Source organism: Chelon labrosus, assembly GCF_963514085.1.
Source record: "Chelon labrosus genome assembly, chromosome: 4".
Lineage (NCBI taxonomy): Eukaryota > Metazoa > Chordata > Actinopteri > Mugiliformes > Mugilidae > Chelon > Chelon labrosus.
The window spans coordinates 31,772,580-31,798,264 of record NC_140340.1 but is presented as its reverse complement, the minus strand read 5'-3'; the positions used below and the strand labels follow the sequence as shown (position 1 = coordinate 31,798,264).

At 41.2% G+C, this 25,685-nt stretch overlaps 1 protein-coding gene across 10 annotated transcripts; it reads left to right on the top strand.

The window, feature by feature from the left end:
- Positions 1-5,498: 5,498 nt before the first annotated feature.
- Positions 5,499-17,786, top strand: LOC311486991 (scavenger receptor cysteine-rich domain-containing protein DMBT1-like). 10 transcript variants are annotated; one of them, XM_084543065.1, is made up of 19 exons: positions 5,499-5,971; positions 7,239-7,332; positions 8,758-9,102; positions 9,180-9,527; positions 9,605-9,952; positions 10,027-10,377; positions 10,452-10,802; positions 10,880-11,227; positions 11,302-11,652; positions 11,727-12,077; positions 12,152-12,502; positions 12,577-12,927; positions 13,002-13,352; positions 13,638-13,840; positions 14,307-14,458; positions 14,550-14,789; positions 16,959-17,118; positions 17,226-17,301; positions 17,402-17,786. In XM_084543065.1, the coding sequence occupies exons 2-19, from the start codon at positions 7,278-7,280 to the stop codon at positions 17,410-17,412; spliced, it is 4,743 nt and encodes a 1,580-aa protein (XP_084399191.1). In that variant the 5' UTR covers positions 5,499-5,971; positions 7,239-7,277; the 3' UTR covers positions 17,413-17,786. The 10 variants fall into 10 exon arrangements, with proteins under 10 accessions (XP_084399191.1, XP_084399184.1, XP_084399192.1 ...); XM_084543058.1 differs by having other exon boundaries at positions 9,177-9,527; positions 10,030-10,377; XM_084543066.1 differs by having other exon boundaries at positions 9,177-9,527; positions 10,455-10,802.
- The last annotated feature ends 7,899 nt before the right edge of the window (positions 17,787-25,685 follow it).

The following is a 25,685-nucleotide window of genomic DNA, read 5'->3' as shown; positions in this document are numbered from 1 at the left end:
TCAGCTTTAGAGTTTGCTTCATGAAAGTTGGCTAATGTAAAATGAATATGTCGCATGTGGATGGACAGTCTGTCCTGCCATGGAATGACTGACCGACTCCAGACCCGTTTATTAGGGGTCCACGCAACGACATTGCAGGATCCCTATTGATTTTGTTGTGATTTTTATTATCATTAGGGGCCCATGCAACGACGATGCACAAGGTCACAAGGTCGAAGTCTTTCCATACACGAGATTGGTTTCTTCCGGTTGCATTCTCATCTTTTCTCTCGTAATTCTATTAAGCAGGAAGGAAACACCACACATTTCATGTTTCCTTTTAATGAATGGAGACTTAGACTGATAGATACTCTTTATTGATGCACAAGGGACATTGCTTGGTCACAAAGACACTCTTAAGAACCACAAGTAAAAGAAAGTAAAATATAAGTAAAATATAGTAAAATAAAATAAAAATGTACAGAATTAGCATATGAACAAATGTACAAGAAATAGAGATGGGAGAATACATATACAGTCATGGACGAAAGTATTGGCACCCCTGGAACTTTTCCAGAAAATGCACCATTTCTCCCAGAAAAAGTGTTGAAATTACAAATGTTTTGGTATACACGTTTATTTCCTTTAAGTGCATTGGGACAACACAAAAAAGCAGAAGAAAAAAGCCAAATTTGACATAATTTTACACAAAACTCAAAAATTGACTGGACAAAATCATTGGCACCCTATTAAAACTGTGGGTAAAGAATTTCATTTCAAGCATGTGATCCTCATTTAAACTCACCTGTGGCAAGTAACAGGTGCTGGCAATATAGAAATCAAAACTGAAGCCAGTTGGAATGTATAAAAGTTGACTCAACCTTTGTGTTGTTTGCCTGTGTATGCCACACCAAGCATGGAGAAGAGAAAGAAGAGCCGAGAATTGTCTGAGGACTTAAGAAGCAAAATTGTGGAAAAATATCAACAATCTAAAGGTTACAAGTCAATCTCCAGAGATCTTAAAGTTCCTTTGTCAACTGTGCGCAATATAATCAAGAAGTTTTTAACCCATGGAACTGTGGCAAATCTCCCTGGACGTGGACGAAAGAGAAAAATTGATGCAAGAATGCAACGCAGGATTTTTCGAATGGTGGATAAACAACCTCAGTCAACTTCCACACAAATTCAGGCTGTCTTGCAGACTCAGGGTGCAACGGTGTCAGCTCGAACAATACGTCGTCGTCTGAATGAGATGAAGCGTTATGGCAGGAGACCGAGGAGAACCCCACTTCTGACACAGAGGCATAAAAAAGCAAGACTGCAGTTTGCAAGAACATACCTGAGTAAGCCTCAATCCTTCTGGGACAATGTTTTGTGGACAGATGAGACTAAGGTAGAGCTTTTTAGCAAAGCACGTCATTCTACTGTTTACAGAAAACCGAATGAGGCCTACAAAGAAAAGAACACGGTACCTACATTCAAATACGGTGGGGGTTCAAAGATGTTTTGGGGTTGTTTTGCTGCGTCTGGGACTGGGTGCATTGATTGTGTGCAAGGAATCATGAAATCTGGAGACTATCAAAACATTCTGGCCCGTAATGTAGGGCCTAGTGTCAGAAAGCTGGGTCTGCATCAGAGGTCATGGGTGTTCCAGCAGGACAATGATCCAAAACACACCTCACAAAGCACCCAGAAATGGTTGGAGACAAAGCGCTGGAGAATTCTGAAGTGGCCAGCAATGAGTCCGGATCTAAATCCCATAGAACACCTATGGAAAGATCTAAAAATTGCTGTTGTGAGAAGGCACCCTTCAAATCTGAGAGACCTGGAACAGTTTGCAAAAGAAGAGCGGTCCAAAATTCCAGTTGAGAGGTGTAAGAAACTTGTTGATGGTTATAGGAAGCGATTGGTTTCAGTTATTTTGTCCAAAGGGTGTGCAACCAAATATTAAGCTGAGGGTGCCAATGATTTTGTCCAGTCAATTTTTGAGTTTTGTGTAAAATTATGTCAAATTTGTTTTTTTTCTTCTGCTTTTTTGTGTTGTCCCAATGCACTTAAAGGAAATAGACGTGTATACCGAAACATTTGTAATTTCAACACTTTTTCTGGGAGAAATGGTGCATTTTCTGGAAAAGTTCCAGGGGTGCCAATACTTTCGTCCATGACTGTATATATGTATATATATACATATATATATATACACAAATGATAGTAAGGTGCAATAATAAATAAAGAAATAACGTGGAATTATCTGTTACAGAAAAGTGAGTTGTTGTACAGTTGGACTATGACTCACTTTTGAAAGACCCGAGTTTCCTCAGGAAGTAGAGTCTACTCAGGCCCTTCTTGTCCACAGCATCACTGTTGTCCCTCCAGTCCAGTCTGCTGGTTATGTGGACTCCCAGGTACTTATAGTGGTCCACTACTTCCACCTCCAGGCCCTGGATGGTTGATGGGCTCCACTGCTGTCCTCTTCATCCTGAAGTCAAAGACCAGCTCCTTGGTCTTTGACTTCAGGAGTAGGTGGTTTGCCACCTGTGGGACCACTCCACAAAGTCTCCGATCAGTGTCCTGTACTCCACCTCCTGTCCATCTCCATTACACCCAACCACTGCAGAGTCATCAGAGAACCTCTGCAGGTGGTAGGACCCAGAACTGGACTGGAGATCAGAGGTGTAAAGAGTGAACAGAGGTTGAGACAGGACAGTCCCCTGTGGTGCCACCACATTACTGACAACAGTATCAGACAGGGAGCCCCCCAGCCGCACAAACTAGGCCCTGTCAGACAAGTAATCAGTAATCCAGGAGACAGTGGAGGAGCTGACACCCATCCTGAGCAGCTTCTCACTCATCAGAAAGGGCTTAATGGTGTTAAAAGCACTGGATCCTCACAAAGCCCTTCCCACCATCCAGGTGAGAGTGAGCACAGTGCAGCAGGTAGATCAGAATCAGAATCAGAATCAGCTGAAAGTAAGAACACATACAAGGAATTTGACTCTGGCAACTTTTCTCTCTAGTACAGAAGCATCTTAAATGAGTGAAATAAAATAAAATAAAATAAAATAAGATAAAAATTAAATATATCTCAATTTGTACACATAAAATATAGGATAATATATACACCAAACCAGGGTTATTGTACAGTGAGTATATACAACAGTGCAGAGTTATTGATTATTGTTCATGTGGATGGACTCACACTCTGTGACTGCTCAGAGTTCAACAGAGCAACAGCCCGGGGGAAGAAACTGTCCTTGTGACGGGTGGTTTTGGCGTACAGCGTACAGATGACAGTAACGTAACTACAATAACAAGTAACTGTTTAATCCCGAATTTCTGTCTCATTGTGAGTAGTTTTAGTGCCGAGTGAGTAACACCCCTTTGTAATCCACGATACAAACATTAGCCTAACTTGCCTTTATGAAAATAAATCTGTTGGATGTTTGTGAAGGTTCTCAGTCATCCAGGTCATGGTTTATCCAAAAAAGGTTCAAAAAAGGCAACTGGACTTGTAGAGTTTTTGAGGAGACGTTTCACCGCTCATCAGAGTAGCTTCTTCAGTTCTAGGGGACTGGTGGGAAGTTTGAGGTTTAAATTGGAAACTCCTACTGAAACTTGCTTGTTGTGTTAACAACCAGAAACCGGTGCAGCTAATTTCTTGTCCGTCAGAGGCTCCAGTGTCCAGGTGTGAATGGGGTTTAAACTTTTTGGGGACAGAAGTTAAAACTGTATTTTAAATAGATGGCAGATTAAATCTCAGTCCACCTCCTCTGTTTAGAAACCGATGGATTCTTACCCTGTAAATAACACCAGCCTGAACACTGCTATCCTAAACCCTGATCCTTTTCTATTGTCATCCCTGACTATAACAATCTGCTTTAAGGATTCACTGCACTGGGTTATAGGATTACATAGCAGGCATGAAATATAATATATTTAAGTATTTGTCATTTTTTTTCTTTGTAGCAGAGGTGGTTTTTCAGTGTCAGTCACCTTAGCCACAATCTAAATGTGTCTATTATTACTCACATACAAGGCCCTTAAAGGCCTAGCTCCATCGTATCTTAAAGACCTCATTGTAACATATCATCCCAAGAGATCACTTCGATCTCAAAGTGCAGTTCCTTGAATTTCAAAAAGTAGAATGGGAGGTAGAGCCTTCAGCTATCAGGCTCCTCTCCTGTGGAACCAGCTCCCAGTTTGGGTTTGCGAGGTAGACACCCTCTCTACTTTAAAGGTTAGTCACCTACCACCTATTTCCAATTTAATGGAGAATTCTACAGGCAAAAACACAGCTGTGCGATGGACACCAGTGATAGTGGCCAATCTCTATAAGGAGGAGGCAGAGACCAGAGCCCTAAACTCGGATGATTGGTAAACGTCTTCTCAAAAAACTCTACAAGTCCAGTTGCCTTTATTAAATGTATAACGTATAAAACCATGACCTGGATGAATGAGAACCTTCACAGAGACATGGCCTTATTAAGTTTCTTTCTTAACTCTTCAAGCAGAAGACAGAAGACAGAAGCAGACTCCTTTTATTGGTCGCAAATGATTTTTACAGTAGGCTATTTTTGTTGCTGGTTTGGTCACAAACAACTTATGTAAAAAATATTGTGTGACAATGTATTGTGTATAATATATATAATAATATATGTATTTACTTTAAGAGCTAAACTGTTTTTCTTTTTCTTTCTCCTTCTCCATTTACCCATATTGAAATGAAAAACAAATTTTGGGACAATATTTTGTCTATAATAACTGAAAGAATTGTTTTATATGTTTTATGTATTGTTTAATACACTGCCTGGCCAAAAAAAAAATGTCTCCACCTGGATTTAACTAATCAAACAGGTATGAGACTCCTATTGGATAATTACTGCATGGGTGATTATCTTTCAGCTGCAACAAGTTATTTAAGCCCAACTGATGCAATGAGTAGCTTCTCATTTCTTCAACAACCATGTCTAAAGACACATCCTGTGGTCGTGGAAAAGATGTTAGTCTGTTTGAGAAGGGTCAAATCATTGGCATGCATCAAGCAGAGAAAACATCTAAGGAGATTGTAGAAAGTACTAAAACTGGGTTAAGAACTGTCCAAGGCATTATTAAAAACTGGAAGGATAGTGGAGAACCATCGTCTTCCAGGAAGAAATGTGGTCGAAAAAAAATCCTTATTGATGGTGATCAGCGATCACTTAAACGTTTGGTGAAAACAAATTGAAGAAAAACAACAGTTGAACTCAAGGCTATGTTTAAAAGTGAAAGTAAGAACATTTCCACACGTACAATGTGAAGGGAACTCAAGGGATTGGGACTGAACAGCTGTGTAGCCTTAAGAAGGGATATTGTCAGGGATATTGTTTGAGGTACATGAAACAGCCTTAGAGTGAGTCATTTGTAAGTGGATAGACTCCTCTTCCATGGCCTCTGTAGGTCTACTGTTGGAAGAGAAGGGAGGACTAGATGCCACTTATTCCTGCACACTAAACCTTTAAGTCAATCACACACTAAAAACTATATAAAAAGCAATGAAGAGGTTGCCTAACATGTTTAGTTATTTTCTTTGCAAACTGAAGAAAATCTGCAAAGACTGCACACACTGGAACACGCATTTGCTGCTTTGCATGTTGAAACATGAATGTTGTGTGACCTTCTGGCAAGACTGCGATCTTCCTCTAACAATACATCCAAACAATGTGGAGAAACTGTCACAGGATACCTGCCATTGTGAATGTAGTATTTTGTGTGGTTTTAGGTCACCTGACGATCTGCTGGATCTTAGTTGGTGCTTTACGAGACACTGGCGCAAAAGGCCCTCTGAACAATTACACTGGGATTTCATAAAATGCTATTATCTTCACGCAAACCTGATCTGCCATGCAAGTCCTATAAAAGACCCCTCAACGAGGAAAAAAGTTAGTTCTCGGACAGTGATAAAACACTGACAGTCATCCTCAAAGGGCACCTGACTGTCTCACGTGTGAAAAAGGTAAGAAACTGATGAAGACCAAGATGATAAAGGCAGCTGCATATGTTAGGATATATATATATATATATATATATATATATATATATATATATATATATGCACACAACCAATTCTATGGTAGTAATGAATGCTGATTGTTGCACTGGCACTGTTGTATTTGTTACCACAATTTACTCACTCTTAATTTATATATATATTGTTTATGAGGTGCACTGTGGCAAAATGTGGTAGATTTGTGCTGGCATTAAAACCTGTAATTGGACAGTCGCTAGAGCGGTTTGTGCAGTTTCACTTTGTTTTACTAAACTAATCACCTTACAAGTATCTGTGCCTAGTTCATTAATATTTAAACTCTAAGCTATAAACAATGTTGTTGTCGAACACAGACTTACAACATTCATGTTTATACAGATTGTCACCCCTGTCTAGATGACAGTCAGCTTTTAACTCTAATATGTTGTTCAGTTATGTAAATATTAGAGGATCATTTTGGTTAGACAGTAGTCTCACTTAAACCTCATCTGGCTTAACTAGCGCAATGTGATGATAGATTTCGTGTGATTAAATAAACCATTAGTTCCTTTTGAGGAGAAAACTAGTCCACAACTGACTCTCATGTCTGTGTACGATAATTGATAACAGTACTCTCATATACTACTCATTTCACCTTAAAATACAAGTATCCCTATGCAGTCTACCACCACACCTTGTGTTTTATTATAGAAAATAAATATCTTAGTCATTATCTTACTCTTTCGCCCGATGACAGCTGGGATATGCTCCAGCAGACCCCGCGACCCTTAACAGGAACAAGCGGTTATAGAAGATGAATGAATGAATGAATTATCTTACTCTTTCTCAATACTACTCATTTGTTACACGAATAAATTAGGACATTGCACATTTTGTGCAGCACAGACCAGATTCTGAACATGGCAAACCTGTTTTTACTTAGCTCCACAAAAATGGAATGATATACAAAAATGACAAAAAAAAAAAAATAATAAACAAGCAAACAAAAAAAGTCTTATTCTATTGGATTAGATTGTCAGACATTTTAGACCTTTTCAAATGTATTTGAAAGATGTCTTTGATGTTCTCTAATGACGTACTGTAAGTATTTGCATGAAACTGTGTGACTGGCTAAATTTGTTGTGTGCCTTATCTCCACTCTTATTCAATCTGCTGGTCTCTCTTGCAAAACGGGCCTCAGTCTCAAAGAGAATAAAGGTTAAAATAATTATAACATCTTATTTGTCACTTACAGGTTAGTTGTTTTATTTCCTGCTTGTGACACGCAGTCAGGATGACGCGGGATGTGCTGCTACTCCTGGTTTTGCAGAGTTTTGCAGGGTATGCAGGTAAAGTGATATTTTGGACTAAGTGGGTTGCCATGACCTTTTGTTCATGGCTCTATCAAATCATGCAATCATAAATAAAGTCACAGAAGGAAGGGACAAAGCTATTGGTAGTTTGATCTGGAAGTCAGGACTGTGTCTGATAGCACTAAGAAATGTACATTAATCTGTTAATTGTGAAATAACATGGAATAATTAAGATGGCACATCAGCTGCAAGTCTGGTTTACTGATAAGAAAATTTTTATCATGACGTGAAATATTAAAACACATCCAGTAATCTATGCTGACACCTGCTAAAGAATAATAACTTTGTTGAGGGAGCCTCTCCACCCTGAGGTGAACTGAAGTGGCAATGCAAAAAAAGATTTGATACTAGATATAGTCCCACAGGGTAGACAGGAATCTAATATAGAACAAGATCTTTGTACATAAATGTGAAGCCACTTGGTTTTGTATCAAATATCAGCAAGGCATAGGAAGGGTTGAATGGATCTGTCCTTATCTGCTGTGTTTCCCAGAAACCCCACTTCTTTACAGGAATATTGTATTACACACAAGTTCTAGTTTTTGTCAGACTCTTTTGTCCCGAGCAGCAAACAATAAGAGCGCTCAAACCACGAATGGACAAGAGTTAGACAGCTGGATGTCATCATCGTTACATGTTATCCGTTTAAACAAATAATCACAAGCATCTTCAGTGCTACAGTACAAATTCTAAAAGTTTGTGCAAATTCTTCAGTGGGGACCTCATTCTACAACTCTGGTGCTATAACCAGTAACCACAAGTTCATCTGAGTAATATGAAAGACAGTAGAGCTTAGTTGTTGCTCTAGGGTCAGGACTTTTACCTTAACTTGTAGGGAGGAAAGAGCACTCCTCTTCACACAAGCTATTGCCACAATGTTAGCAAAGATCATTCAGGGTCACTGTCAGGTTCCCTGCTGTTTAACCGTCTTGTCCCAGTTTGACTGTAAGTGTACCTTGATGCATGAGAGTATAGGTGGGTGTCATTAGCATAGCACTTACTGGAAAAGTCATGCAAATGTCTGACACTACCAAGTGCAGAGACCCCAAAGTCTAGCCTTGAGGAAATCAGTTGTAAATTACCTTGTTGGAGTAACCTGTTACATAAAATGCAGATGAGAGAAGAACCAAGCCAAGGCATTCAATCATGTTGGAAATGACAGCCTGATGGGTTACTATGTGACTATATTACTGTAGTAGCATGGGACAGCCAGTTTGAAATGCCATAGCCTGCCTGCTTTCGTGTCCCATGTTGGAGTGGAAAGAGGAAGCAAGCACATAGTAAACTCTTGGAAGGATGTTGCTTTGTGATTTCGGTATATCTAAGAGATATGTAAATACAAAACCAGAATTACATTTTTACTATCTGTATTATCTGAATGTACTCTCGTAATTTTCACAGTTTCTCAAACCACACCTGATCCAATGCCGCCGAGTTCACCAGTGAGGGTTGTCAACTCTACCAGCCGCTGCTCTGGCAGAGTAGAGATCTTCCACAATGGCCAGTGGGGGACAGTGTGTGATGACTCCTGGGGACTCAGTGATGCTCAGGTGGTTTGTCAGCAGCTGGGTTGTGGCAGGGCTGTTTCAGCACCATCAAGAGCTCAATTTGGACAAGGCAGTGGACCAATCTGGTTAGACAATGTTCAGTGCTCAGGAAATGAATTATCAATAACAGACTGCACGCATAGAGGATTGGGATCCCATAACTGTGGTCATACAGAGGATGCTGGTGTCATCTGTGAAGGTACATGCATTGTTTTATGTTAGGCAGACTCAGGTTTACAAATGGTTTCATGTTAATTTTCATGTCATTTTAAGCAGATATTTCTCAAACCACACCTGGTCCAACTGCACCAAGTTCACCAGTGAGGCTTGTCAACTCTACAAGTCGCTGCTCTGGCAGAGTTGAGATTTTCCACAATGGCCAGTGGGGGACAGTGTGTGATGACCTCTGGGGACTCAGTGATGCTCAGGTGGTTTGTCAGCAGCTGGGTTGTGGCAGGGCTGTTTCAGCACCATCAAGAGCTCAATTTGGACAAGGCAGTGGACCAATCTGGTTAGACAATGTTCAGTGTTCAGGAAATGAATTATCAATAACAGACTGCACGCACAGAGGATTGGGATCCCATAACTGTGGTCATACAGAGGATGCTGGTGTCATCTGTGAAGGTAAATGCATCTTTCTATTTTTGGTAGACCCATGTTTCCAAATGGTTTCATGTCAATTTTCATGTCATTTTAAGCAGATATTTCTCAAACCACACCTGGTCCAACTGCACGAAGTTCACCAGTGAGGCTTGTCAACTCTACAAGCCGCTGCTCTGGCAGAGTGGAGATCTTCCACAACGGCCAGTGGGGGACAGTGTGTGACGACTCCTGGGGACTCAGCGATGCTCAGGTGGTTTGTCAGCAGCTGGGTTGTGGCAGGGCTGTTTCAGCACCATCAAGAGCTCAATTTGGACAAGGCAGTGGACCAATCTGGTTAGACAATGTTCAGTGTTCAGGAAATGAATTATCAATAACAGACTGCACGCATAGAGGATTGGGATCCCATAACTGTGGTCATACAGAGGATGCTAGTGTCATCTGTGAAGGTACGTACATCTCTCTATTTTATCCAGATTCATGTTTCCATATGGCTTAGTGTTAATTTTCATGTCATTTTAAGCAGATATTTCTCAAACCACACCTGGTCCAACTGCACCAAGTTCACCAGTGAGGCTTGTCAACTCTACAAGTCGCTGCTCTGGCAGAGTTGAGATTTTCCACAATGGCCAGTGGGGGACAGTGTGTGATGACCTCTGGGGACTCAGTGATGCTCAGGTGGTTTGTCAGCAGCTGGGTTGTGGCAGGGCTGTTTCAGCACCATCAAGAGCTCAATTTGGACAAGGCAGTGGACCAATCTGGTTAGACAATGTTCAGTGTTCAGGAAATGAATTATCAATAACAGACTGCACGCATAGAGGATTGGGATCCCATAACTGTGGTCATACAGAGGATGCTGGTGTCATCTGTGAAGGTAAATACATCTTTCTATTTCATCCAGACTCATGTTTCCAAATGGTTTCAAGGTAATTTTCATGTCATTTTAAGCAGATATTTCTCAAACCACACCTGGTCCAACTGTACCAAGTTCACCAGTGAGGCTTGTCAACTCTACAAGTCGCTGCTCTGGCAGAGTGGAGATCTTCCACAATGGCCAGTGGGGGACAGTGTGTGACGACCTCTGGGGACTCAGTGATGCTCAGGTGGTTTGTCTGCAGCTGAGCTGTGGCAGGGCTGTTTCAGCACCATCAAGAGCTCAATTTGGACAAGGCAGTGGACCAATCTGGTTAGACAATGTTCAGTGTTCAGGAAATGAATTATCAATAACAGACTGCACGCATAGAGGATTGGGAGCCCATAACTGTGGTCATACAGAGGATGCTGGTGTCATCTGTGAAGGTAAATGCATCTTTCTATTTTTGGTAGACCCATGTTTCCAAATGGTTTCATGTCAATTTTCATGTCATTTTAAGCAGATATTTCTCAAACCACACCTGGTCCAACTGCACCAAGTTCACCAGTGAGGCTTGTCAACTCTACAAGTCGCTGCTCTGGCAGAGTGGAGATCTTCCACAACGGCCAGTGGGGGACAGTGTGTGATGACTCCTGGGGACTGAATGATGCTCAGGTGGTTTGTCAGCAGCTGGGTTGTGGCAGGGCTGTTTCAGCACCATCAAGAGCTCAATTTGGACAAGGCAGTGGACCAATCTGGTTAGACAATGTTCAGTGTTCAGGAAATGAATTATCAATAACAGACTGCATGCATAGAGGATTGGGATCCCATAACTGTGGTCATACAGAGGATGCTGGTGTCATCTGTGAAGGTAAATGCATCTTTCTATTTTTGGTAGACTCATGTTTCCAAATGGTTTCAAGGTAATTTTCATGTCATTTTAAGCAGATGTTTCTCAAACCACACCTGGTCCAACTGCACCAAGTTCACCAGTGAGGCTTGTCAACTCTACAAGCCGCTGCTCTGGCAGAGTGGAGATCTTCCACAACGGCCAGTGGGGGACAGTGTGTGATGACTCCTGGGGACTGAATGATGCTCAGGTGGTTTGTCAGCAGCTGGGTTGTGGCAGGGCTGTTTCAGCACCATCAAGAGCTCAATTTGGACAAGGCAGTGGACCAATCTGGTTAGACAATGTTCAGTGTTCAGGAAATGAATTATCAATAACAGACTGCACGCATAGAGGATTGGGATCCCATAACTGTGGTCATACAGAGGATGCTGGTGTCATCTGTGAAGGTAAATGCATCTTTCTATTTTTGGTAGACCCATGTTTCCAAATGGTTTCATGTCAATTTTCATGTCATTTTAAGCAGATATTTCTCAAACCACACCTGGTCCAACTGCACCAAGTTCACCAGTGAGGCTTGTCAACTCTACAAGTCGCTGCTCTGGCAGAGTGGAGATCTTCCACAACGGCCAGTGGGGGACAGTGTGTGATGACTCCTGGGGACTGAATGATGCTCAGGTGGTTTGTCAGCAGCTGGGTTGTGGCAGGGCTGTTTCAGCACCATCAAGAGCTCAATTTGGACAAGGCAGTGGACCAATCTGGTTAGACAATGTTCAGTGTTCAGGAAATGAATTATCAATAACAGACTGCACGCATAGAGGATTGGGATCCCATAACTGTGGTCATACAGAGGATGCTGGTGTCATCTGTGAAGGTAAATGCATCTTTCTATTTTTGGTAGACTCATGTTTCCAAATGGTTTCAAGGTAATTTTCATGTCATTTTAAGCAGATGTTTCTCAAACCACACCTGGTCCAACTGCACCAAGTTCACCAGTGAGGCTTGTCAACTCTACAAGCCGCTGCTCTGGCAGAGTGGAGATCTTCCACAACGGCCAGTGGGGGACAGTGTGTGATGACTCCTGGGGACTGAATGATGCTCAGGTGGTTTGTCAGCAGCTGGGTTGTGGCAGGGCTGTTTCAGCACCATCAAGAGCTCAATTTGGACAAGGCAGTGGACCAATCTGGTTAGACAATGTTCAGTGTTCAGGAAATGAATTATCAATAACAGACTGCACGCATAGAGGATTGGGATCCCATAACTGTGGTCATACAGAGGATGCTGGTGTCATCTGTGAAGGTAAATGCATCTTTCTATTTTTGGTAGACCCATGTTTCCAAATGGTTTCATGTCAATTTTCATGTCATTTTAAGCAGATATTTCTCAAACCACACCTGGTCCAACTGCACCAAGTTCACCAGTGAGGCTTGTCAACTCTACAAGTCGCTGCTCTGGCAGAGTGGAGATCTTCCACAACGGCCAGTGGGGGACAGTGTGTGATGACTCCTGGGGACTGAATGATGCTCAGGTGGTTTGTCAGCAGCTGGGTTGTGGCAGGGCTGTTTCAGCACCATCAAGAGCTCAATTTGGACAAGGCAGTGGACCAATCTGGTTAGACAATGTTCAGTGTTCAGGAAATGAATTATCAATAACAGACTGCACGCATAGAGGATTGGGATCCCATAACTGTGGTCATACAGAGGATGCTGGTGTCATCTGTGAAGGTAAATGCATCTTTCTATTTTTGGTAGACTCATGTTTCCAAATGGTTTCAAGGTAATTTTCATGTCATTTTAAGCAGATGTTTCTCAAACCACACCTGGTCCAACTGCACCAAGTTCACCAGTGAGGCTTGTCAACTCTACAAGCCGCTGCTCTGGCAGAGTGGAGATCTTCCACAACGGCCAGTGGGGGACAGTGTGTGATGACTCCTGGGGACTCAGCGATGCTCAGGTGGTTTGTCAGCAGCTGGGTTGTGGCAGGGCTGTTTCAGCACCATCAAGAGCTCAATTTGGACAAGGCAGTGGACCAATCTGGTTAGACAATGTTCAGTGTTCAGGAAATGAATTATCAATAACAGACTGCACGCATAGAGGATTGGGATCCCATAACTGTGGTCATACAGAGGATGCTGGTGTCATCTGTGAAGGTAAATTTAAATTCAAAGTTCATGTGATTCTGTTTAAAGTAGGATTAAAGTCTGTTTTTAGATACCATGAGAACATAAACTAAATTGAGTAGTTTGTAATTACTGAGTGTAAATGTTTATCCACTACTGTAAGTGTAAATGTTTTGGGGGATTTGACTATGTACATCAATTTGTGAGACAAGTTAATTGCTGTTTCTTTGGTCTCAAAAGCTTCAAGTTATTTTTATTACTTCCGCGTGTGTGTCTGTGTGTGTGTGTGTGTTGTTTTATTCCAATTTCTTTCAGATGAGCAACCGCAGGCCTTTCAGCTTGTTTGTTCCCGTCATCAGATTGAAGTTGGTGTGGATATGAGAATCCTGTCGTCATCAGATCTGAATGCATTCTCTGGTCACCTGACTTCCCCTCACTGTTCCATCTACAGAGTGCATGATTCTGTTGTGTGGTATCACGTGGCACGTCAGGCTGACATCTGTGGAACTGTATTGATGGTGAAAAAAGATTACTATTGAAAACCTGAAAACCTTTGCTGTCCTAAACAAACAAACAAACAAAACATTTAAATATAAGCTCTCTCAATAGCTAGAGAATAATGACGGTGGTCATCACTGTGGTCAGAAAGCTCACTTAAGAAGTGAATTATCATGAAAAGTGTCAGCAATGGTAAAACCCAAACTAATCCTCTTTCCATCAAGGAAAGCATTAAATTCATAATGATCACAGTTGATTTGCTTCTCTTTGGAAGAGTATTGAGCGTGCCAAACAGTACTTAGTAGCCAGACAGACAGACATACAGACTATTATCTTGGTTATAATAACATAACAAAGCAGTTAAACTGATGCATCATTTGAGTGCATGCCCTACAGTGTGGATTGGTGCACACCTGACAGTGGTGTCTGGAAGCAGCAGCAGGACAACGACAAAAACATCTTTACAAAATTATCCCTCTCTTTTAGACCAACAGCACCCATGCCATCTACTCCAATGCTTTGGTTTTCTATCCCCTCAACAATGATTCCTCAGTTCCACCAGAGGTCATTCCATTCTCCTGTGCCTATCCCTTGGAAACAAATGTCAACCTGAACACTGTAATCATGCCAGAACTGTTGTAAGTCTTGTCTCATCATCCTTAACTATAACAGCACTTGCATTTTGTAAACACTAAATAATTAAATGAAATGTATCATTCTCTCTTACAGAGAAGGTGGTCTTTCAGGGTCAGGCGCTTATGCCAGAGCTTTCATACATCTCTTCCATGACTCCAACTATACAGACAGCTACCCAGCAGGCTGGGTCACCCTGCCAGCGTTATCTCCCCTTCATGTGGAAGTGTCTGTGGATGAGAGTGATCTAAGCTTCGCAGCTGTTTTGGAGGACTGCTATACCACTCACAACTCAAACCCTGAGGATGCCATGCGATACTTCCTTATTCGTTCTGGGTATGTCTCGTGATTCAGATAGCAAAGATAGCAAAATAATTCATGATGATGTATAATGACTGTTGTCAAGTTCTAAAGTTATCTTGACTCACATCCATTCAGTTGAAGAAGAAAAAACTTCCACAGGACTCTTAGGGAAACAATGATGAAACAAACATTTTTATTTTTTTTTCAACAGTTTTGTGTTATGTTCTTACAGGACTGTTCCAGAGCAAATTGTACAACTATGCAAGTTCGATCACTATTTGAGCCTCAACTAAACAAAACCGTCTTTTTTACGTAACAACTTACGGAACAACAGCCTTCATTTATCTTAAAGATGCAAAGTCTACAGGGTTCTGTGAGGAATTGACATACCTCCACTAATGTGACTCAGAGATTTTTTTCCAATCAATTAGCAACAGATGTACAGAATCTGCTTATTCAGTTTCCAATGTACTTAGGCAGCTGCTATTCTTGGAGTTGTAGCTGCAGTTCAGATCTCAAAAAATTGTCCATGCAGGCAGCCATGGTACACGCAGTGAGCTCAGAGTAAGGAATAGTCATGGGCTTGAGCAGTGCAACTCGGCCATCCCCATGACAAATGCACAATGGGTTTTGTTGCTGCTGTACAGGTTTGATGCACCTGGGACACTGATGTCTGCTAGATTATTAGTCTTACATAGTCTTCTGGGAAGGCCATGCATGAGCGAGATCAGGACATCTCAACCAAACTTCAGGCAGGATCTCACAGTTTTCTCAAGATTCTCAATAGGTCATAAACAGAAAAAATTATTCTGTGGGAATTTCAGTGAGATGAAGATTTTCTTTGTCTTCACAGAGAGGTCCATTTATGGTCCAGCCAAGTTGTGTTCTTACAGCATGTGGACCATTGTCTACATTGACAATGACCGGCGAGAGTTCAATAGCCTTTGGTGCATTTGTGTCAGTAAGAAATCCTGTTTCTACATCTACCTTTGGGAGTAATACCTGATGAAAGTGGGGCCACTTTAGTTTCCAGAATGCTCTAGTAAGAGAAAGTTGTTGCAGCCCAAGCTGATTACTTTCAATCCAGTCAGCATCTGACTCTTAATTGTTTTTTGCCCCATGATCTTTAGTAGATACAGTATGTACAGTATCTTTCTGCCTGTGAGGTTAAGCTCTTTCATTAAAACTCCAGGACAAAAGCAAGCTGTGTTGCCAGAGTCCAGGAAAGCGTCTGTGTTGTCACCTTGTTACATTTAACTTGAACTGGAACTTTGGCTAGGTTGCTCTTTGTGCTCTCTTGTTGGTCTGGCAGCTCATTTACTCTTCGCCCAACGTGGATGTGTTGGACATACTATGCATTGGCTACACCTCTTTGTTGCATTTTGTAGTTTCTGCCCTGCGTAGATGAACCTTATCGATCTAAGCTCTAGCTCTCTCTGCAAAATCTTAGTCTTAATCTTAGGATCAGTCATGGGCTGGAATCAGTTAGCTTGATCTTTGTTATTTTAACACTGACATGCTGGTCTGAAAACTCCAAACAGCCTGTTAAACTACTACCATTAATTTAGTTTGAATTACTGTTTGGCAGCTATCATTCCATCATCCAGTAATTGGTGTAACTTAGCTAGCTTATCCTTCCATAAGCTAACAGCAACTCGCATTTACGTCTGTAGCTGTAGTTTCATCTCTGTATACCATTCCTTTCAGCAAATTAGCTAAAACTAACAAGAACAAGAAATGAACAAGAAATGGTTCTTACCGTCAACAAAGTTGCATGTGACTACCATAACTTGAATTAGTTGGTTTCCCAGCCCTTTTAACAAAAGTCCATCAAACCAAGTGTAGCTGGTTTTCTTACAAATGTTGAGGCTTAAGTTCTCTTAAAGAAGAGATAAACGAATGTCCACAATTAAGCTATCCTAATCAACAAGCTACTACAGTAAGAAAATTGTGTGGCTTGGTCATTACTTGAGCCTCGGCTTCTAATGAAATTGCCTCATTGAACAACAGCAATCATTTTACATATCGCTGCTCTAAAACAAAGCTTACATAATAATGCTTATTAAAACGTTCAACTCAAATGAATTAAACTAAAAACTATTGATGAACCAATTTATCGAAATGATTTATCTCAATTTGTACAAACTGTTAAACCACATACTTATTTTTGCTCCCACAGTTTTAATAATCTCATATTTACAGGTGTCCTACTGACCCTGAACACGTGTCCGTGGTTGAGAATGGCCTCTCCCTTCGTGTTCGTTTCTCTGCCACACTCTCCCCTCCTCAGGATGACAACCCTTCCGTCTTCCTGCACTGCAAACTAAGCCTCTGCGACAAGAGGAATGACAACTGTGTTCCAGTGAGTTAGACATTCCCCAATCTAAAGAGAATCCATAAACAGTGCTTTGTATAGCCAAAGGGCTGGGTAAATGTCTCTAAACATTCTACCCACCTCTCACATCACAGTCTTGCAGAGGGAGAGTTAATCGCTCTGTGCCCAGCTCTGCTCACCTGGATCCTCTCACCATTGGACCAATCACCTGTGAGTATGAAACACGACTACGTATCACAGTTGATGTCGTGGCAGCTTAAACAGCAATTGACGACATGTTTAACTATTTTCCTTTCCTCTTGATCTTTAGGGGAGAAGTGACAAGATAATGAGCTGATTAACACTACAAACTGATGCATGCACATTTAATATTTTAGCATATTAGTTATTTTAGGAGATTTGATTTTATTCATTATCATTAGTGTCACTACTGTGTTGTATTTCTATGTCATAAAAAGTATATTATTAATGTGCATTAATAAAAAAAAAACATTAGTTGCAATGAAAGAAATCATTTGAAATTTATTATGTTTCTGCTTATAGTCGTGGAAGCACAACACCTGATTATGAGAGTATAAGTGTCCTCCACGAACAGAACCTGATAGAGCCCACCCCCATGTGGACTGAGATGCGTATTGCATCCTTTCACATTCTTTATGTGAGCATGGATATTCTTTGTGTCAAGACATAGCACACGGTGCGTTTTTTTTTTCTCTCACAGACTTTAAATATGTTCCCATCTCAGTTTATCCCCTTGCCTTGACCTGAAATTATTCCTAAATCTCTTTCAAATCAGATGAAAAATACAGTGTTGATGATGCTCTCTTGATTGACACACAGCAGCATTTTCAGCAGCATTTTCAGACCAGATGCAGGTAAACATAATTTGTCTGTGTCTTTGAAAACCACTCTGAATGGCTCTTTAAAAAGGAACCTGTTTTGAATTTGGTTTTAGCCGCATACATGGCATAGCTAACTTTGGGGAAACAACATTGACTTTGTCAAGGTCAGGGGGACATCCATTCCCATGATTACATAAAGAAAAACACTGGTATGTGTTTGGAATAGTAGGGACTTAAATATTGCTGGGACCAGTTTATCCAGAATGGCTTCAGCATATAAACATGCATTATTAATGATCCACTGAATAAACTAGAGTTGGATGAATTACGTTGGATGAACTAATGATTAAATGAATTAATGTTTTTTTTCTTCATGAACACATTCTCTGTAAAAATAAAGCAGCAGTCCCTGTGTAACAATCATAGACCGTGGTATGGTAATAGCTGGGACCCATAGACTGCATATAGATATGGACAATGCGCCCCCACTTCCTTGCATTGGCCAAACTGATGCTAGTTTTCCGTGGTTACGGGTGATGCCATCTTGTGAGTTTGGAGCCAGAGTGTGCACAGTATGGTCCGAGAGTGGAGCTACGCTTAGGAGCGTTATCGATGACCCGCCCACACTTCCGCCACACTCACTCGCATTTTCGTTCAATTAATAATGCACTCTGCTGTACCTCCACCAGTTATAATGAAATGTTGGGTTATACTTATACTCAGGGAGTGGTTGGCATGGCAACTGTTAGACATCATGGTGTCACATCCTGTTTCTACAGCATCAAATAAATAACTTAAACAAAACTCATCAGAACAAACACTTGAATATGCACCAGCGTTATATTAACTACCTAAAATAAGATCAAAACATCCTTGAAAGAAATTTATTTGACATGTACTTTAGGCTCTTAGTCTGGTCCAAGTCCCATCTTGGAGGAGGTGGAGCTTATGACCTATACTGCAGCCTTTGTCTTCACTTTTGAGGAGCTGTTCCATTGTGCATGCAAAACCATGAATGAGGGAATGCATACACAAGATTCAGTCCCACACCTTATAGAAGGATGTCTTCATCTATGTTAACTTGCATCTCATTGTATCTTAAAACATTTCTTAAAACCAAGACCTGTGAGGACAGGAACGAGTAATCGGTATATTTACCCAAGTGAAGTGAAAGCAGCGTGATGATGGTGAAAACCAGACAAAAGAAGTCCTTCTACCATCACAATAGAAAAATTGCAGGGCAAAATGTGGTGACCACAATCACATTATCAATGACCTCCATCTTATCCTGCAGAGGCAGGAGGTCTTTCCCCCTTCCCCATAACCCTGCCAAAGTAAGGGAGGGTCATGGCCACGCTTTCAAGAAATGACAAACTGCAAGTCATAATCCACAGTAGTTGACACATCTGTCCAGCAATTCTTCTTACTTTATTAGCACAAAGTCAAAATTTGTCTCTTACTGAGTTAGCATTTAAGCATGGACCCTAATGCTACTAACAAACATGAATAGACTCAAACATTTTACCTTAACGTTACAGGTGGTCAAAAGCCCCACACATTAATATACATTTTTTAAAACTGTTCACACGTTCTGTTCTCCCAGGCTGATCCCTTATTTTGTCTGTATGACACATTTATAAACTTTCTTTGCTAAGCTATCGAGACTGAGTGGGATTTGAATATTTCTGCCTTTCTCTACTCATAGCAGTGTGCTCAGAAAAGGCAACTGTAGATCATATCAGTGTACAGAACATCATACTATCCAATCAATGCAGAAAATTTAGTCCTGTGGGAAAATGTCATTAGAATGTCCCCAGTTTCTACCAATCCAACGGTACCTTCACGGGCTGTAGGATATATGCCATTTCAAAGGTGGTCTCAGGTATGAAACGTCAAGACGCAAAAGAATGAGAATGAAAATAGTAAGAAACATAAACTGAGACTTTAGTAAAGGGACGATTCATTCAACCTAAATATTTTGTCTGAGTACAAATATTAGATTTTCAAATGTTTTGTTCAACAGTTTGTACATAAGAAATTCAACCTCCACCTTTAAGTCATTCGTAGCTCGACTGAATCTGGCTTTCTGTGTAGAGATTAAATTAGTTAGAAATGTAATTTTAATTTATTCTGAGTCGATGCAGTAATTCATACAATGGAGATATAGCTACTCCATGTATTTTACACTTGCTGTTAACAAATTCCTGGGTTATGTCATTTTTTTGCACTCACATTGAAAATGAAAGTGAATATCATTTATGCTGTCAAGTCGACTTTAGGTTTTATGTTTAAAGAGCTTTAAAACGGGCGCTTTTACGAGCAGCAGTTGAAGGCAGCATGATGCTGCGCGCGTAATGGATTTCCCCAGCACTGCTGCTTATCGGGGACCAGGAGCTGCTGCTGCAGCAGTCTGACCACATCAGGTCTGCTCCTCCACTTGATGCCGGTGACCTTGGCTGACGGTGCTCACGCCTTTCAGACTCGGACTGTGCTCTTCTCTCCCCCATGGCATCACCCGACGGGCTGGACGAGGACTGCGTTTTGCAGCGGGGAAGATCACAGAGTGACCCCAGCAGCATCACCGAGATCCGCTTGGGTGAAGCTCTCAGACCAGGTAGGAGAAAATGGGGGGCGGCAACGCTTGTTGGATATCTGTCATCTGCTCATCAGTTGGTGCTGTAGGCAGGTGTAGGCACGGCGCCGGGGAACGCATGCATCCCTTCACGCTCATTCGATCCGCGGTGATCCCAGTACATTTGTATGCAGCGCAACTGACGTGTTTCATTTATTCCCTGCCTGTACTCATCGCCTTGGCTGTGAGCTGTAGGCCTTCTGCGTGAAATTGCCCCATTTAGGATGTTATTTACAATGACAGGACGAATCAGAGGGATTTATGTAATGCAACACCTAGAGGATGAGACATTTCCAACTGGTGTCATACAAGTTTCTGTTGAATACTGTTCAGCTTTATATTCATTTGATCCCATTTATTCCATTGATGGCATGTAAGGCCGGTAACCATTGGTAACCATCGGTCAGCCCCTTAATGCATTCCCTTTAACTCCTCTGAGCTGATTGCATCAATCCATAGAAAAACACCAAGTAAATATGAGTGCCCTCTGTGTATTTGTATGATATATTTGTGCAGGTTTGCAGCATAGTTAGAATGTGCAACTCGCCATCACACTGCAGTATGTTGAGCTGAAGTCGATGCTGGTTGTGTATTTGGCTGTTTCCATGGAGATCCAAATGGCAGCAGACAGCCGTGCTCTAACTGTGAGCCGACATGGTGTTTGTCTGTCTGTCTTTTCTCTTTCCCCCAGTACGCAGCAGTTCAAAGTGAAATGCCACTTAGACTGTGAATTGTGTTTATTTGTGAGGTGCTATTCATATTTATACGAGGAATCACCGGTTAGGCCTTCACTGTGTCTCAGTGGTGACCAAGCAATAGCGCAACAATCGTAAAATACAGTTTTGAATGGCAGTAAACATTGGATGATATAAAACCATCATAAATCACTCATTTTAACTTGCACACGGCCCTTGAGGATGTGGTTTGCCGGCCATGTGTTGTAGAACTTGCTGGTTTCCCACTGGATCAAATGATATCAACATATTAGTTGAAACTGTGCTGTTGCATTAGCAAAAATAAGGGGTTCAGTTATGAAATCATACTGACTTGAGTGGGTGTTCCAGGAGCTCTTATTTTTACACAACATATTGTTGCATACATACTGTACTATACTCTGATTTTTGCTTGTGTCTGATGTTGCAGTCTATTTGAATATTAGACTCTGTCACAGGGGCCAGCTATCTTTAGATAAGAAGGCCACGGCAACGCTGCAGAAACGATCTTCAAGTTCTCTTGCCAGAGGCAGATATCGTGTTGTTCATTCCCTCGGTTTCCAGCGCCTGACGTGTTGTTGTGGTTGTTATGGTTACGTAACAGCGTTGGTGTATGCGCAAATGGAAGGCAACACTGACAGGACTGTGATACACTGTTCACTGCCGCTTTAAACTTTACGTCCAATTCACTCAGATCTCCCCTTTAAGCGCGGTGGCAGAATACATACACAGCTTGACATTTCAAGTGCAGCATCAAGCAGAGAGGGCTCAGCTTATGCAGCAAGTGAAAACCCGCCAGCCCCCCTGCCCCCTCCTCGGTGCCTGGTGTTAACCCTTTTGCAGCCCTGACACCCCTAATGTGTCTTTGATCATGACACTTGAAGAAGAACTGCATCAAATAAAAGGAGGGGGGAATGGGGAGCAACAGATCTCTCTGATGGTGGTATCATCATGGCATCCAGCTGGATAGTGTCACAGTGAATCAGATGTGCAATAGACTGGACTTAACGTACAAATGACTTCATATTCAACTGTGATGCTTTGGAAGAAAATGAAGAATTTTCTCACACGGCACATGAGTGCCTCCTGAACACATACTTCTAATTTGTCCTGACTTCATGCTTTCAATACAGATTCTCGTGCTGCTCATTTTGACACTGTATGAAGCAACACTGAACTGAACACTCCGATGTAACCTGAATACTTATTTTGAAGAAAGGATTCCACCTGTCAGCCTGGTAAACAATGATCTTTTTTACCAGAGTCAACAGGCAGAACAAAACCGCATGCCATGGAATGAAATCTCTGTACATGGAGTGTTGGAGATGGTTTAATAAGGAGACTGTGATAAGCAGCCTCCTTGTTCAGCAGATTACATCACTGGCTCTATTTCAGATGTGCAGAACAGTAAATGCAGACAACACAATGTAGTCCAAAGGCAGAACTCGTACTGGTGCTGCATTCAAATTTCAGCATATGCTGTAGCTAGCCGAATATTCATTAATTTTCTAATAAAAAATTGAGTCAGTTCAGGTGAAAAGGGACACCGCACATAAAACTTGGCAGAATTACTCTTGTTTTTCTTGGCTTTTACAGTCTCCCAACAGTGTTAATTTGGAATTCTAAGCTTAACAGATGTATCCACGTTAATTTACTGTTACTGGCAATGTGAAAAAGATCACAGGTAGTGATGATCCCAAAGAGAACCATCACCCAATTATGCAGTTCCCATCAGCTCTGCATGTTTTAGTGTCTTTCTTATGACTTTCCAGTTTGCAGCTTTATTATGCCAAGTTTGTTCACCCAGGCCAAGTGTCCTTTTAGTCAAATAATTACTGATAAACCTACTGTACTGTACCTGCCCAGTACCAAGCATACCAACTAGCTCGTGAACATAATGCAACTCAAGCAGCTAAAGAGACTGACGCGGGTGGTGGTGGAGACCAAAACGGGGCTAAAAGGAATGACAGTTACTGTAATTAATTTAAGCCTAAGCCCATGTCATGTCTGACTGGTGTTTCTCTTTATCTACTGTGTGTGTAAATAGGCAAATATTTCCAGGTCAGCTACTTTATAGCAGGTTTATTGGGTCATGATATTTTCTTTGTTGTGTGGCATGGTCTTCAAAAAGCTACACAAATAAAACAAAATAATACAATTTTCACTGCACATGGTTGGTTTAAGATAACCTTCTTTGTCAGCAATTTTTAGAAAATGATTTAAAGAAATACACATAAATACATACAAACTGGCTAATGAGAGAGCTTGTTTCGATCCTTAAAATGCAAGCTTATAGCTTCTATCTTTCTTTTTACATTTTCTGTATACATTAATTATTCATGGTTATTTTTTGTTGTTGTTGTTGTTTTATTTATTTATTTATTTTTTCCTTAATGAGCAACAAGCAGGCTGAGGTTGACCTGTGGCTCCTGGTGCTAGCCTGCAGCAACCTCTTCTCTTGCTCACCTCATCCTCAGCTGTGTATTTAAGACGATGCGGATGTTCTAATCTGACATGCAGCTCTAATATCAAAAGCTTTCTCCTGGGACTCCGCCGCTATCCTCCAACCACTGCACCTCGCCACCACACCTCTCAGCTGCCAGTAGGCCTCAGTTTATTCGTCCAGACAGAGAGGACTGGTGGAGGCTTGGATTTCTTTTTTATAACAACACCAGTTTGTCTCATTCTGACTATGCAGAGCTGTGATTGAATGAAGACAAAATCACCCATAGTTTCATGTTCAGCACACAGCTGAAGATGAGATGGAGTGAAAAGTGTTCATAGCAGGGGATAGAGGAACAATAAAGCAATGTCACCTTCTCTACGCTCAGCTGTCTCTGTGGAAATGTCAATTGTACAGCATTAAAGCTATGTGTCATTTCACGTAAAATGTCTGTAGATTATCGGAAATCCACATCATGGATTTAAGTTACAGTATATTCTAGTTGTTACTGTCTTTGAAAGCACTGTGGCATTGACATGAGTGCCTGGAGATTTTTACTAGTCGAAAGATCAGGATTCTCAGGCATTGTATCAGTTCTTTTTTACTAAATCAGCTCATTGTATTTCTCTTGAGACTGACCAACATGTTCCTGTTCTGTAACCTGTGTATAAACAAGACGTAAAGAAGAAGAATAGACAAAGTATATTAGCTCTAGTTTCACAGTAATGACATAGTGTACGTGATAGTCGTCCATCTGGCTGACACCATGTGCACTAGTTTGGGTTTAGTAATAACCACCGGAAGTCAGACCAACTTCCCCAACTGCAATTTCTATGTGGTGGAAAGTTGGTCAGGCCGATCTGACGGGCCAGTAAAATAGTTTGGGCAGGCTTTATGTGGCGACGGACAGAAGAGTAGCTGTGGCATAGTCATAAAAGTCATCTGAGAGTATGGGGTTGAATTCGTTTACAACAAAATGGCTGCATCATAGAAGGGAGCGGTTGCAAAGAGCTCACAGCAAAATAACTTTGCTTAGACACCAAGCAGGGACACAAAATGGACATAGGTGATTCCGATTGAAAAGGTGGGTTATACTGTATTTACCCAACAAATGCAAAACAATCAAATTACAAATGTCACCATGTTAGAACATGTTGTAGCCTAAGAGCTGGCTCCAGTGTGTATGTGGGCCATAGACTCAATATAAATATGAACTATGCGTCCCCACTTCCTTGCATTGGCCAAACAGATGCAAGTCTCCCTGGGATATGGGCGACGAGTTTGGAGCCAGAATCTGCGCAGTATGGTCCGAGAGTGAAGCCACGTGGAGCCTTGTTATCGCCACAATGTTAATCTGTGCACACAAAATAATACTATATGTTTAAAAGCAAATGAGAACCTAAGTTAAGCAAACTGTTGTGTGAAATAACTTGAAATTAGGTGTGACTCAAATAAAACTAATGGCGAGTGTGGGCTATAGTGACTTTACCATGCGATGACTGTGATCATGACAAGGACAAACAACATTTTTATTTGCTTAATATCACATTCTTCGTTGCTCTAACTGGCTGTAGGACTATCCGATTGCATGCATATATTTTTTTACTCTTAATTGATTGAAACACAGCACATAATGAAATTAAAATGGAGTGTTATCAGACTGATAAGAACTGAATCTGGTTACGCCAGGTTAGTTTAGTAAGGCAGTTTTTCTTTGCAGGGGTTTGCAAGAATTTATTTGCAGGGGTTGTAAAGAATTAACTACTAATTTTCACACTAAAAATCAAACATTTCTCAAACATTTACATTCAGCTGTATTTACCTTGTTTAAACATTTTGAATATTTTAGGTCTTTTGGTTAAAAAGCCCATGGAAGTGATGCACCTCATCCCCAGATGAAATGTAACAGGCACCCTCTTGAAAATGCAAAGCAGACATGAGACAAGAGAACATTTGAAAGGCAC

Excerpts from the sequence above, each read along its gene's own strand:
- LOC311486991 (XM_084543057.1), top strand. The coding sequence starts at position 7,278 with ATGACGCGGGATGTGCTGCTACTCCTGGTTTTGCAGAGTTTTGCAGGG. Across the intron at positions 10,803-10,879 it reads TGCTGGTGTCATCTGTGAAG|ATATTTCTCAAACCACACCT; the intron begins GTAAATGCATCT and ends CATTTTAAGCAG. Across the intron at positions 14,459-14,549 it reads GTAATCATGCCAGAACTGTT|AGAAGGTGGTCTTTCAGGGT; the intron begins GTAAGTCTTGTC and ends TCTCTCTTACAG.